The following is a 13,961-nucleotide window of genomic DNA, read 5'->3' as shown; positions in this document are numbered from 1 at the left end:
AATCCAGAGTAGACAGGATTAGCCAGGGTTAGCATTCTGAAATGAAACTTCCTGATGCATCTGTTTAAAGCTCTGAGATCTAGAATTGGTCTGAGAATTCAATTGGGGGGGTGGATGGGGCGATTAGAAAGTATCAGGGACAAAACCTTTTGTTCTTCTATAGCTCCTGCTTGCAATAGGGTTTGCTGGACTGTTTTGTCTTATACAATATGCAAGATTCTTTGGGCAAGGATAATTTCTTCCTGTACATTTTGAACAACTCCAAACACACTGATAGAGTTTAATAATTGTTTTCCCTCTGTGATTGTATAGTAAAGCACAATATAACCTAAATAACTCTATGAAGAGGCAATATGTTTTCCTAGTATCTATTCATCATATACATGCTGACTAGCAATTATGGCAAACTAAATTGTTATACATTCCATAACTATCTTCTTAGAAATTTCTCATTGTGTGGCTTCAAACAAACAAAAAATGTTCAAAAGATTAAAAGGCCCTGGAAGTCTCTCAGTAAACTCCATCTGGTAGATACATTTGTCATTTCTGAGACTAAGCAGACCCAAAGTCTCACCAAGCTGTGACAGTCTACAAAAACTCAAGCTGAGTGGGAAGGAATTAGCCTCACTGGCACACAAAGAACTTGTGGTAATGTATCATGCCCCACCCCCCTTTCATGTTTGGGTTACTGTATTAACATCAATGCAGCTTCTGGGTAGCTGTGCTTCAGTGTCATATTTCAGGATGTAATTTACCCTTACAATAATAAAGAAAAGGAAAATGCTTCAGTCATTTTTTTTCCATGTGCATGTTGCAGTTATGGTGAAATCAGTTGCTGTAAAAGCACAAAAGAAAAAAAACATGGCAAGTTTTATGCTAAATCTTGAATGAAAAAGTTTGTTTCACGTAGATCTTAGTAGTCTACACAGGGAAGTGGGGATAAAAATGTGAATTCTGGAAAAGCTAGATCTATGTTCAGAAATAAAGGTTATGCTTGGATAGGTGTACAGTCTCTCTAAGCATAATAAATCTACAGTAAAATAATGTCATCTGGAAAATTATTCAAAACATTTACAGTAGAACTAAATAAACGGAAAATGTTTTCCAGTTCCCTTGAAAATAATGCACTTTCTTGTTACTTACATAAGCATATCATTTACAGAAAGCTTCCAGCTGTGCCTTGTCAGCCTAAGGACCAAATGCATTCTGCTGCTTTTCATTTTCCCAAAGTGAGGTTTTTAGTTTTCTGAATAACTTATTAGCTGATTCTCTGCACACAGAAGAGAGCAGCGCTTTGTCCCCAGGGAAAGAAGCTATTTCAGACTTCATTAAGGAGTCATCTAACATATTTCAACAATCCCTACTGTTGCTCTCTTTGTTTTAAAGATATCAGTCTGATTTTGTTTCATTTGCAACTGGAGACTAAATGACACCAAGCAGAATCTACTGTTAGGTTAGATTACCAGGTAAAATACATTTTACATTTTCAATTATTGCTTACAGCATGGTGTGGAATGGCTTAAACTACATGTTAATAGAGTGGTGTTTAATACTTTGCAAATATGTTTAAAGGTTAACAAGATTAGTTCTTTATAGCAAATACTATGTATAAAAGCTTTTCTAAAATAAGAAAGTATGCAGTATTGGGTGATCTGGGCTTCTTTGTTCCATATGAATGCTTGGGATAGCTAATCATAATTAATTTCTATTAAATTAATTTCAATAACAGTATGTTAATGTTCAGAAATAATTTTAACCCTCCTGCATTGTCAGAGAAAGTGATTAACTCAAAGAGATTTCTGAACTTACTCTGAATAGTGTCAGATAAAGAAAGTATATAATACTCTCTGCGGAAGGTTTATAAAGGATCATTTGTTTAGAAATTAACTACTTCCTATCACATAAGGCAAAACAACAGAAAGACTGAACACAGTAAGAAAGAAAAACAAATTAGTGACAAACAATTAATTACACATTGTAAGTGAATAGCAGAGAGGATGAAGAATCTTATACAAGCATGACTTAAACATTTCTGTAGAAAATATGTCCTATTAACCCAAGTGATAAAATATACACTATATCAGGGAAAACTATTGTTTAGTGTATTAAGCAACAATTACAATATAATAATTTCAACATAAAAACAATACTAGGTGTCCAAGTCACAGTGTTGGTGATATGCAATGATTTACAGTTATTTTAATTGTTCAAATCTAATTTTGTTTTAATTTTCATTTGATTAAAATTTGACAACACTATGTTAAATATTATTTTATGTTTGCTAATTTAAGAGTGTCAATAGTGGGTGCAAAGGGTAGTACCAGTTGATTCTGTGGCCTTTTCTTATCTTATAGGTCAAGGACACTAGCTGGAAAATAAATGTAATATTAAACTTTCAGTTAGCACTGAGAAATTAATGTTCTTGATGTTAAACTACAGCACTTGAGTTCACATGTAGCAGTAGAAACTGATTATATAAGCTAGTTTCACTTTATCTTACAGAAACTGTAGTTACAGTGTAGGTTTACTCTGATACTTGTAACTACTACTACATTCACACAACGAAGGATAATTCCAAAGTTAATATAATGCAGTTGATAGGTCTGAATTCTAAAAATACACGCATAAAGTATGGGAAATGTATAATAAATATTTCTGTAATTTAGGCAAACCTCTGGTTAAATGAATGAGTGGTAATTAGCTATCAAAACAAGCACTGTTTATTTGCAATGCAATTCTTGTGTAACTACAATGTAATTACAGTCACAATATTATTAAACATAACCTAAAGATTTAACTGTAGAGATGTCACTGAGTGCTTGATGTCATGAAAAAACATGCTCAAGGCTTCTCCTTACAATCAGCTCCTTCATTCAACCCTTTTGAAGTTTGGCCCATCTATAGTTCTGTAATCTATTGTGCAGATTTATGGACAGTCAAAAGAATGCAAGTCAATTACAAATCACAAAGAAGATTAGGCCGCTTGCCCTTGGTCACATCTGCAATGTTAGGTACCAGGAAATAAGCAAGCTTTGAGAAAGGCACCATTTAGGATATTTCTTGAGTTTCTGTGTGTTGGCATGTTCAGTAATATTTGTTTCTCATAAGAAAAAGGTACCAACATTCAGTGCCACAGTGCATACAGCATAATGAAGGATGTAAATCTAGTAATTGAAGAAGGCATTTGGGTGTAATATAGCCTGGATTCTGTTCACAACTCTGCCACTAGTTCTGTATATGAGCTTCGGTGAGATATGTAACCTCACTGTACCTCAATTTACCCATCTGTAAAATAGGAATAATGCATACCTAATTAATTAATGTTTGTTAAAGTACTCGTACATCCTCAGCTGAAAGTAGCTAAACAAAGATTATTATAAAGAGGTAAGTAAAAAATTTACTGTTCTAAAAATTATTTACTACTAACTTCCTGTACAAAAACCAAAATATGAAAATTCTATGAGTGGCATGAAAAACATGGAAGCCACCATATGCTTTGTATCAAGAAAAGGAAATCTTGGAAAACCTGCAGTATGAAAAATGACCTGACACATTAGCAGAAAAAAAAACTGGGTTATTAAAAAACTGTTTTAAGATCAAGAGAGAGGCAACATCTTACAACTATCTATGCATGAATATAAAGGCATTATTTGAAAAGGGACGTGCTGACTTAATTTCACTAAATTACAGCAACAGCTAATCTATTATTCATCTATCAAGGATGGTCAATCATCTTAGTGACATCCTCTAACTCAGTATAATTTACAATTACATACATTATGTATGCTCTCAACATAACAAACCAAAATCTAGTTTAAGACAAAGGACTATTAAAATAGCAAAAAATGTAGGTTTTTGTGGGTGCTTCATGTTATAAGAACTAGAGTATGAAAACTTAATGCCCATGCATTTGTACTGTAAATATGTGATTATCGCTTCCAGTATATATAGAAGTTTTAGTATCATAAAAAGATCTAAATTTCTCATGATTAAATGGATACCTAAAAAGACATCAACTACTTAACTTTACCTTTCCTAATATTAAATGTACTAGATGTTTTCTACTTCAGCATTTTAAATGGATGCTGCTACTGTAATTTGTGAAACTGTAAATATTAAAAGGAACTTTATTTTTCCCACAGTTGTTGGGATCCCAAAATATTTCCATTTTGAATCCTGTTTTAAATGTAGTCTAGTTCAGGTGAAAAAAATATTCTAGATCCTAGGGCAGAGGTCCCCAAACTACGGGGCATATCCTCCCTTAGGGGGAACACAGAGGAACACGCAGGGGCACGGCAGGGCCCAGGACAGTCCCCACAGGGGCAAGAGAGGGAGGGCCACCCAGCCCCGCTCTGGCCCCGGCTCCTGGCCCCAGACCCAGGCCTACTCCCAGCCTTGGCCCCCAACCGTGTCCCGGCCACGGCTTCCGCTTCTGGCTCTGATCCCAGACCTACTTCCTGCCTCGGCCCTTGGCCATGGCTCTGTCCCCGGCCCCAGCTGCGACCCCAGCCTCGGCCCCCAGGTCCCTGTCCGCACTCCCCTCCTCAAGCAGCGACCCTGCTCCTGGCCCTGTCTCCCAGTGGGGGTGTGTGCAGACAGGAGTAAGGGGGGGCACGGTCGTGAAAAGTTTTGGGACCACTGTCCTAGGGTGATACAACACTTTTACCTTAAGGCCATGATTAATATTCAAAAGACTCTGGACACTTAACAGAATTTAACTAAAAGTTACATTTACAAGAACAAAAGGTCAGTATGGCCAAAGAAAGCTAGTGCCAGAACAAAATTCCTAACAACGACTCCCCCAAACACAAATAAAGCCCTTCCGCACAACTATCATAATCTATTATTTGCAAAGTCCTAATGTGCTCAGTGCTTTACAAGGCACAAAGATAAATACAAACCCTGCTTGAAGAGCTTAAAAAAGATAGGAAAGGAGTTGCTTTAAGCCTCTCTTGGAAGGATACCACAGCTATAGTAGGGGGAGGGATAGCTCAGTGGTTTGAGCACTGACTTGCTAAACCCAGGGTTGTGAATTCAATCCTTGAGGGGGCCGCTTAGGGATCTGGGGCAAAAATCAGTACTTGGTCCTGCTAGTGAAGGCAGGGGGCTGGACTCGATGACCTTTCAAGGTCCCTTCCAGTTCTTTGAGATAGGTATATCTCCATATATATTAAGTCTATAAAGGTGGCAAGGTGAATTCCAAATCACAAGTCCTCATCAGAGAAGGTCTCATCTTTGCAGGATAATAATATTAGCATCTACAACAGGGATGGGCAAACTATGGCCTGGGGGCTGCATCCTGTCCTCCAGATGTTTTAATCCAGCCCTCGACCTCCTGCTGGGGAGTGGGGTCCAGGGCTTGTTGTGCTCCAAGGGGCTCCACATGCTGCCCCTGTCCCCACAGCTCCCATTGGCCACGCCTGGCCTTTCCTCCGCATAGGAGCCAGAGGGGGGACATGCCGCTGCTTCTGGGAGGTGCTCGAGGTAAGCGCCACATGGAGCCTGCACCCCTGACCCCCTCCCACCCTCCGAACCACTTGGCCCCAGCCCGGAGCACCTTTCTGCATCCCCAGCCCCACCCCAGAGCCCTCACCCCCTCCTTCACCCCAACCCCCAATTTCATGAGCATTTACTGCCCGCTATACAATTTCCATACCCAGATGTGGCCCTCGGGCCAAAAAGTTTGCCCACCCCGATCTACAAGGTTGTCACAACAAGTCAGAAGACAAAAGCTGGTGAAATACTTGTCATAAGTACCTCTTTTTGGAGTGCATTCCACTCTTGAAAAACAGCTGTGTGACATGCTTGCTGCATTCCAGAAAATGTCTAGTGGGTTTTTTTAACCCTGTTTGTTGGCGACAGTAAACATAATTTGATGACTGGTTCAGCGTAGGAACTCCATGATCTTTAGCCATTTTGAGATGTGTTTTTAGTAGTGTAGGGGACAACTCAATATGGAACAATCCTTTTGGATTATAGTCCTTGTGTACTAAAGATGATTTGGGACACAACAGAAAGAAGTGGATTTGCCAATGTGTGAATAACCTAGTCATTCCTGAGATGAAGAGGTCGTGCAGCCATAAGCAATAGTGGTGATCAAGGGCTGGAGAAAGTATTCCTTCAATTACAGCCATCAGTGAACTCCTGTCTCCTTCCTTGGCTGGAGGCACGATTTGCATCTAACAGAAAACTAACAATTCTCTCTCTAACAATACAATGAACTACCACCATAAACTTAAATGTAGCCCCAAATGTACAGCTAGTTACTTATTAGATGAGCAATGAACATGTATTTGAGCAGTATGGATCTGGAAATCTGTTCCATATTCAGGAAAGGATTTTCATATCCATGCTGCCTGAACACAGTGCTTATCTGTTTAAAAATAAAAATAGCCCTGTATCCAGGCCTATATTTGAATTCAAGTGTACTGCTCAACTGTAGAGAGTCACAATTACAAGAAGTGAAGAGTCCTGTGGCACCTTATAGACCAGGCCTGCACAACATGCGGCCCGCGTGGGCTCACTGTGCAGCCCGCGGGGGGGGGGTGAGTAGGCAAGTGATGGGTGAGGGAGGGGGGCTGCGTAGGTGAGCGGGCGGGCAGTGGCGGGGAATGAGTAGGCGAGCCGGGCGGGTGGAGGGCTGAGGAGGAGAGTGGGCGGGCAGTGGCAGGGGGGACAGGTGAGCCGGTGGCGGGGGACGGGGGGCTGAGGAGGCGAGTGGGCGAGCAGAGCCGGTGGGGGGAGCTGAGGAGGCGAGTGAGCAGGCAGTGGCAGGGGGTGAGTAGGCGAGCTGGGGGAGGGTGGCTGACCTGTTCTACTGATCTGGTCTGGCTCCCATCCATCCCCTCTCCCAGGGCCGGCTCCAGGCACCAGCAAAACAAGCAGGTGCTTGGGGCGGCACATTTCTAGGGGCGGCATTCTGGCGCCGGCCATCATAGGTGCCGACTCCAGGGCATGGGGAAAAAGTGCCCTCGCCGCCCCAGCTCGCTTCCGCTCCACCTCCGCCTGCTCCCCTGAGCATGCTGCCGCCGCTCCGCTTCTCCCCCCTCCCTCCCAGGCTTGCCGTGCGTGTAACAAGGCTGGGAGGGAGGAGAAGCCAAGCAGCGGGGCGCTCGGGGGAGGCGGCGGAAGTGAGCTGGAGCAGGGAGTGGTTCCTCTACCTCCCCATTACTTCCTGCGCCCCCCCACCCTAGCTCATCTCCCCTCCACCTGCTCCCCTGAACGCGCCGCCACTCCGCTTCTCCCCCCTCCCTCTCAGGCTTGCCACGTGCAAAACCGCTATTTCGCGCAGCAAGGCTGGGAGGGAGGAGAAACTGAGTGGCGGGCGCTTGGGGGAGGCGGTGGTGGTGGAGTGGAGGTGAGCTGGAGCGAGGCGCGGTTCCTCTACCCCCCCATTACTTCCTGTGACCCCCACCCTAGCTCACCTCTGCTCCGCCTGCTCCCCTGAACGCGCCGCTGCTCCGCTTCTCCGCCCTCCCTCGCCTGAGAGTCTCCTGATCAGGGCAGGTTGGAAGGACGAGGTTACAAGAGGGAGGGGGGATGGGGGAGAAGCGGAGCGGCGGCACGCCCGGGGGAGCAGGTGGAGCGGAGGTGAGCTAGGGCGGGAGGTCACGGGGGGCCCATAGGAAGCAATGTGGGGGGAGACATGTGGCACGCCGGGGGAAGAGGCGGTGTTGGGGATTTGGGGAAGAGGTTCAGAAGGGGTGGAGTTGGGGTGGGGCCGGGGGCATGAAAAAGAAAGGAGAGGCAGCCAAAATCCTAGAGCCAGCCCTGCCCTCTCCAAGGGTTGCAGCTATCTGGAGGTGCTGCCTTCCATGCCTTCCTCATTCACACCTCATTCATTCAACAGGGCAATTGATTACAAAGTGGGGGGAAGATCTTATTCTACTTCTAGCAAAAAGACATTTTTCTTTTACCTTAATTATATATATAACATATTACTGAGGTTCAATACTGCTGTTTCGGTGGGGCGGCGCTGGGGAAGGGGGGGGGGTTGTTTCCGTGGGGGAGGTGGCGTGTGGGGGGGTGTTTCGGCGTTGCTGGGGGGGGGTTGTTCCGTGGGGCGGGCGACGCTGGGGGGGGGGTTGTGTTTCGGGTGGGCTGGGTGGCGCTGGGGGGGGTTGGGGTTGGCGGCGCTCGGGGGGTTTCAGCCCTCAGCTGTTTTCTTTGGAGTAATATGGCCCTCGCCGCTTTACGAGTTGTGCAGGCCTGTTATAGACTAACAGACAAGACTGGTTAGAGAGCTCTATCACTACAGACTTTATCCAACAGATTAAACTGTCCATTCCAACCTGCCATTTTGGGATATGAGAGCTGTCCAGTGTGGATAAAAATCAATGATTGAAAAAAATAAAATAAAAAAAATTGGATTTTTTTTATTTAAATCGGATTGTTTGATAAAATGCTTTTTGAGGAAAAAACCTATCTAAAGATAGCTTTAATTAAGTATATCTTTGAGCTATAGTGTCTCATCATGGAATAGGGATTATAAATTCTAATTCTATAGTACGAGACAATATATTTATGTAATGTTTAAGAAAAATTTTGTAAATGAGTTCCAATAGTTCATGGATTAGGGACCCAATTTTATGGGATTCCAGGGGCTTCTGTATAGATTATTTAGGTTAATCTTTCTTTCTACCCAATGGGCCTCAGTGCTCAGTCTACAAGATACCATCAAAGATGCTTAGTTTTGCAGTTCTCAAACTGTGGATTTGTGGCTCCAGAGATAACATGCTTGTTAACAGCAAAAATGTTTTTAAATAAATAAATATATAAATTATATATAGAGGTGAGAAATAACAGACCTCAACAAAATGAAGGTGAAGACGACTGAGTTAGCTGCAGAAGCCAATATTTTAAGTTTCTCATGTTGACCTGGCTGACATAGTCGATTTATTATTTTTTTTAAATATTTCATTTAACTATTTTAGTTAAAAACAATTTTAACAAAAACAACCCTGATTTTAAAAAACTTGAATGTTTAACTAAATTCAAAAATTCATATGCTTGTTTTGTTAAAATATTATATGTTTGCTGTTGAAGAAAAAATACAGAATACATAACATTGTTTTAGTTAAATAAAACAATTTAAATGTCTGTCTGGTGATGTTCTCCTCCTAATACAGCATGGCAAGAAAATCCTCCAAATATTAATGATTAACCTGTTGAATTGGAGATAGTTCACCTCCCAATGACTTCATAAATATCTGCTTCAATTACCTTTGGTAAATGAAATAACCAAACAATCATATAGCTGTAAAACTAATCTGAAAAGTTTTCAAAATAAATCACTTTAAAAATGTATAGTGTGTACCTTCTAAAAATGAAACCTACATCTACCTCTGAGTTGTGAAGAATATGTATTAAGGTTATAACAACCAACAAGAATGCACTTTTGTGAAGAAATCCATGATTAAATCGAGTCTTCCTGACTAGTGATTTAAATCAATTCCACCCTGGAGCAGTCTAAGTATTTTCTGATAACTGTGCTATAAACTTGCATTACATGACATATATTATAGGGTTACCATATTTTGTGCCTCCCAAAGGAGAACACTCCACGGGGGCCCGGCCCCGCCCCCAGCCCCGCCCCAACTCCGCCCCCTCCCCAAAGTCTCCGCCCCCTCCCCTGCTTCCCGCGAACATTTGAGTCGCGGGAAGCCTGAAGCAGGTAAGGGGGAGTGTGGGGGGAGGAGGCGCGGTCCAGGCTGTCCCCGGCCCTGGGGTGCCGGCCCCGGCCCACCACCCCCGGCCCGGCCTGGCACCGCCGGCCCAGCCCCCGAGTCCCCGGCCCGGCCGACCCGACCGGACCCGGCCCCGCCGGAGGCCCCGGCCCGGCCGACCCGACCCGACCGGACCCGGCCCCGCCAGAGGCCCCGGCCCGGCCGACCCGACCGGCCCCAGCCCCGCCGGAGGCTCCGGCCCGGCCGACCCGACCCGACCGGCCCCGGCCCCGCCGGAGGCTCCGGCCCGGCCGACCCGACCCGACCGGCCCCGGCCCCGCCGGAGGCCCCGGCCCGGCCGACCCAACCCGACCGGCCCCGGCCCCGCCGGAGGCCCCGACCCGACCTGACCGGCCCCGCCGGAGGCCCCGGCCCGGCCGACCCAGCCCGACCGGACCCGGCCCCGCCGGAGGCCCCGGCCCGGCCGACCCGACCCAACCCAGCCCCGCCGGAGGCCCCGGCCCGGCCGACCCGACCCAACCCGGCCCCGCCGGAGGCCCCGGCCCGGCCGACCCGACCCGGCCCCGCCGGAGCCCCCGGCCCGATCCCCGAGCACCCGCACCGCCGGCTTTCCCCCCGGACGGGGATTTGGAGCCCAAAAAGCCGGACATGTCCGGGAAAATCCGGACGTATGGTAACCCTAATATATTATAAAAAGCTGTATCTATATCTCACTTTTTCTTTTTTAGGATACTGCTTGTGAAGGGGAAAACATGCAGACTGCATCTTTGCTTTATTATTTCCTGCTTATCTGTTGGTGTATTGATTTTGCTCAAAATCAAACAAATGAAATTCCTAGGAGGCAAAGAAGGAGAATGCGCTATAGAGGATCAAGAAAGGGTTCCTCAGCATACCACAGACCAAACAGACAACCACAGATGAAGACTTCAACTACTGTTGCTGTAGTACCAAGCATTCCCCTTATTAATATTGATGATGGCATTACAGAAGTATTTGACTCTTTTATAGGTTTGGGTGGACATGAATCCAGTTACAGTGTCTTACCAGGTAAGAAGAGAACAATGATGTTTTTGCATTATACTGCTATACTTGTAAACCCGCCTCACTGTAGGCCACACTTTTCCTTTGCTTTAAAAGTAATTAATGCAACTGTAAATTTAAATTATACACACACATTATATATATCTATATATATTCATTCAATGGTAAAAAATTATGTGAATGAAGAGTTAAGGTTACTTGGGGGTATGTAGGGTTGAGCAAAACTCAAACATCTGCAAACCAGAAAATTCACAGTTAAAGTTGCCCATGCAAACTTAACTCTGCTCTCTTTCAGCAATGCCCCAATATGCCCCATTAACACACACACACCTTTACTTTGCCAACGCCACAGCTGCTGAAATGTACAAGTGTTTTACCTCCTTTTACAACCCATTCACACTCACCTAACTAACACTATTAAAGGATAAAAAGGTTGCCCACACCATCTTTCCTCTACCTTCTTTAAGCAATGGCTCAATATGCACATACCCACACCAGCTCTTGGCACTACTAGATTCAGGAAGTTCCAGAACCAACTCCCCAGAAAGAATACCACATGTATACAATTTTAAAACCATTTCACAGCCTTTTACAACAACTTTACACTTACTCACAGGACACCATCTCACTTTAACTTAATCATCAGTTAAACCTGACATTAACCACAGTCACTTTATCTGGAGTGCATGAAGACAATAAAAGCTTAGACTGCTCTCATATTCCAGCTTGCTACTGTTAATACCCTTCGTAATAAAACCCCCATGCCCTGCTAATTACTGAATGCACACAATTCTGCATTGAAATTATGTATAGTGGATCCTGAAGATATACATGTAGCTCTTCCCTTTTCTAACACAACCAGAGGTTGCAAAAATAGATCTCATATAATAATCACAACTGTCAGACACCACAAAGTAATCCACAAACATCCTCACTTCAGTGGAAGAGCTGAGTGTTCAGAGGGGTTGGGGTGCACTGGTAGGCCAGAAGGGACCATCATGATCATCTAGTCTCACCTTTTGCTCATTGCAGGCTGCAGAACCTCCCCACCCACTCTGGCAATTGGGTCCATAACCTTTGGCTGAGTTACTGAAGTCCTCAGCGAATCCACCATTTATTCTAATTCAAACCAGCAAGTGACTCATACCCACTTTCTCCAGGGTCTCTGCCAAGCTGACCTGGGGGGAAATTCCTTTCCGACCTTAAATATGGCAGTTAGATCCTGAGCAAATGGGCAAGACCCACCACCAATCTCTGTAGTAACTCAGAGCCTTTCCCATCTAATGTCCCACTTCTGGCCATTGGAGATATTTGCTAATAGCAGCCACAGAGGGGCCATATGCCAGTATAGGCAACCTGATCATACCATCCCCTCCATAAATTTATCAAACTCAGTCTTAAAACAAGCTAGATTTTTTGCCCCCACCACTCCCTCCCCTGGGAAGGCTGTTCCAGAACTTCACCCATCTGAAGGTTAGAAACCTTCATCTAATTGGAAGTCTGAACTTGTTGATGGCCAGTTTATATCCATTTGTTCTTGTGCCAACATTGGCTCTTAACTTAAATAACTCTTCTTCTCTCTCCCTGGTGTTTATCCCTCTGATGAATTTATAGAGAGCAATCATATCTCCCCTCAGTCTTCATTTTGTTAGGCTAACCAAGCCCAGCTCCTTAAGTCTCCTCTCATAAGGCAGGTTCTCCATTCCTCTAATGCTCCTGGTAGCTGTTCTTTGCACCTGTTGGGGTGCACTGGCAGCAGAGGGGGTGTAAGGAGGTTGAGGTTCAGGGTAGTTGGGGTTCATTGCAGGGCAGCTGGGGTGCACTGACAGAGCTGGGAAATGCAGGGGGATGGGGAAGCCAGTTTGGTGTGCACTGGCAGAGCTATGGTGTGTAGGGTGGTTGGTGTGCACTGGCAGAACTGTGGGGGTCAGACAGGCTGGGGTGCACTGGAGAGTTGGTGCTGCAGGGTAGTTGCAGTGCAAGAAGGTTGAGGTGCATTGGCAGAGCTGAGGATGCAGAGGGGTTAGAGTGCACTGGCAGAGCTGGGGGGTACCATGCCTCCCTCACACCTGAGCCCCCAATCTCTCTCGCTTCCCCTACCATCCATCCCCATTTATCCCCCACCCCATAAGCTCCTTCCCCTTGCTACAGCCCCAAACCCCTCTTTCCTATTCCTCCAATCACCTTCTCCACTAACACACCTCCCCTCCCAGGAAGAATTCACATATCTATTTCCCCCCTTGAAATACTTTGATTACATTCCCCCCAAAATAAAATCGCCACATCTGGACTCTCAAATGGCTGAATCCAGCCATTCAGTCCAAAACTTCTTTTGTCTTAGGAGGAGGTTTGTCATTAGCTTATCCTTAGATATGTTAATGGAATGGTGAGTTCTGAGCCCTCAAGAGGTCTGTTACTCATCCAATCATTAATACTTCTCAGTTTAACAGTACAAAACACCAAAAGGAAACTTTTTTGGGGGGACCCTGTAACTTGGGAACCCATTGGTTAAATAACCCCAAATTTGGATCACTAACACCATATAATGCTCTCAGGAGGCACACCAAATTTCAAAGCAAGCCAATAAACAATTCAGATTTTAGAGCACTTACAAGATTTAAGCTTTTTCGGTACCAGCACATGTGTAATATAAAAATGTACATTTTGTAATACCGTTCTCAATTTGGGTCCCTCAAAGATTTAGTAGTTGCCAGGCACTACCTTGGATAAAACTTGACAGATTGAGACCATTTTGACCTGCATCATAACAATAGTTTTCTCTCTAACTCTGGGCAATTTTTTTAAAACTTTTTTTCCCCTGAGCATATATCTTTGGAACCCTGGCTCAAATGGCACCCTCCTGAGGCACACCAGTTTCAAAGAAATCCAACTAAACGTGACAATTTTCGAGGACTTAGAAAGGTTGATCTTTAAATAGATGTCATGAGCCAACCTTAACTATAGTGGCATTTATATATATGGATATAAACCTTAATATTAGGCAATACTATCAACACCACCCCTAACAGACACACCTACTTAAATAAAAAAATAAAAGTTTTATCATCCTAATGACTTCAGTACTTTTTTTTTTATATAATTTACTGTGTTCAGTTCATGAAACTTGTTAATGACAATCATTTCTGCATGTCTATGTCTATGTCTTTAAGAGTAATATTTTCTGTAATTTTCCACAGACTGGCTGCACTTTACCTAATACATTTTTTCCCTTAG

The 13,961-nt window shown here is 44.5% G+C and overlaps 2 protein-coding genes across 6 annotated transcripts in view; one reads left to right on the top strand and one right to left on the bottom strand.

Moving 5' to 3' along the window:
- Positions 1-13,961, bottom strand: part of CENPP (centromere protein P) — a 345,180-nt gene that overhangs the window by 62,842 nt on the left and 268,377 nt on the right. The window lies entirely within an intron of this gene.
- Positions 1,245-13,961, top strand: part of ECM2 (extracellular matrix protein 2) — a 46,066-nt gene continuing 33,349 nt past the window's right edge. For 2 of the 3 annotated variants that reach the window (XM_054033768.1, XM_054033766.1), the window contains exons 1-2: positions 1,246-1,466; positions 10,415-10,733. In XM_054033768.1, coding sequence (XP_053889743.1) covers positions 10,439-10,733 — 295 coding nt within the window. In that variant the 5' untranslated portion in view covers positions 1,246-1,466; positions 10,415-10,438. Of the gene's footprint in view, positions 1,467-10,414; positions 10,734-13,961 lie in introns of all 3 variants that reach the window. The other variant, XM_054033767.1, reaches the window with a different exon arrangement.

Source organism: Malaclemys terrapin, chromosome 7 (genome assembly GCF_027887155.1).
Source record: "Malaclemys terrapin pileata isolate rMalTer1 chromosome 7, rMalTer1.hap1, whole genome shotgun sequence".
NCBI lineage: Eukaryota > Metazoa > Chordata > Testudines > Emydidae > Malaclemys > Malaclemys terrapin.
The sequence above is the reverse complement of the archived record's forward strand: the minus strand, read 5'-3'. Positions and strand labels throughout refer to the sequence as shown.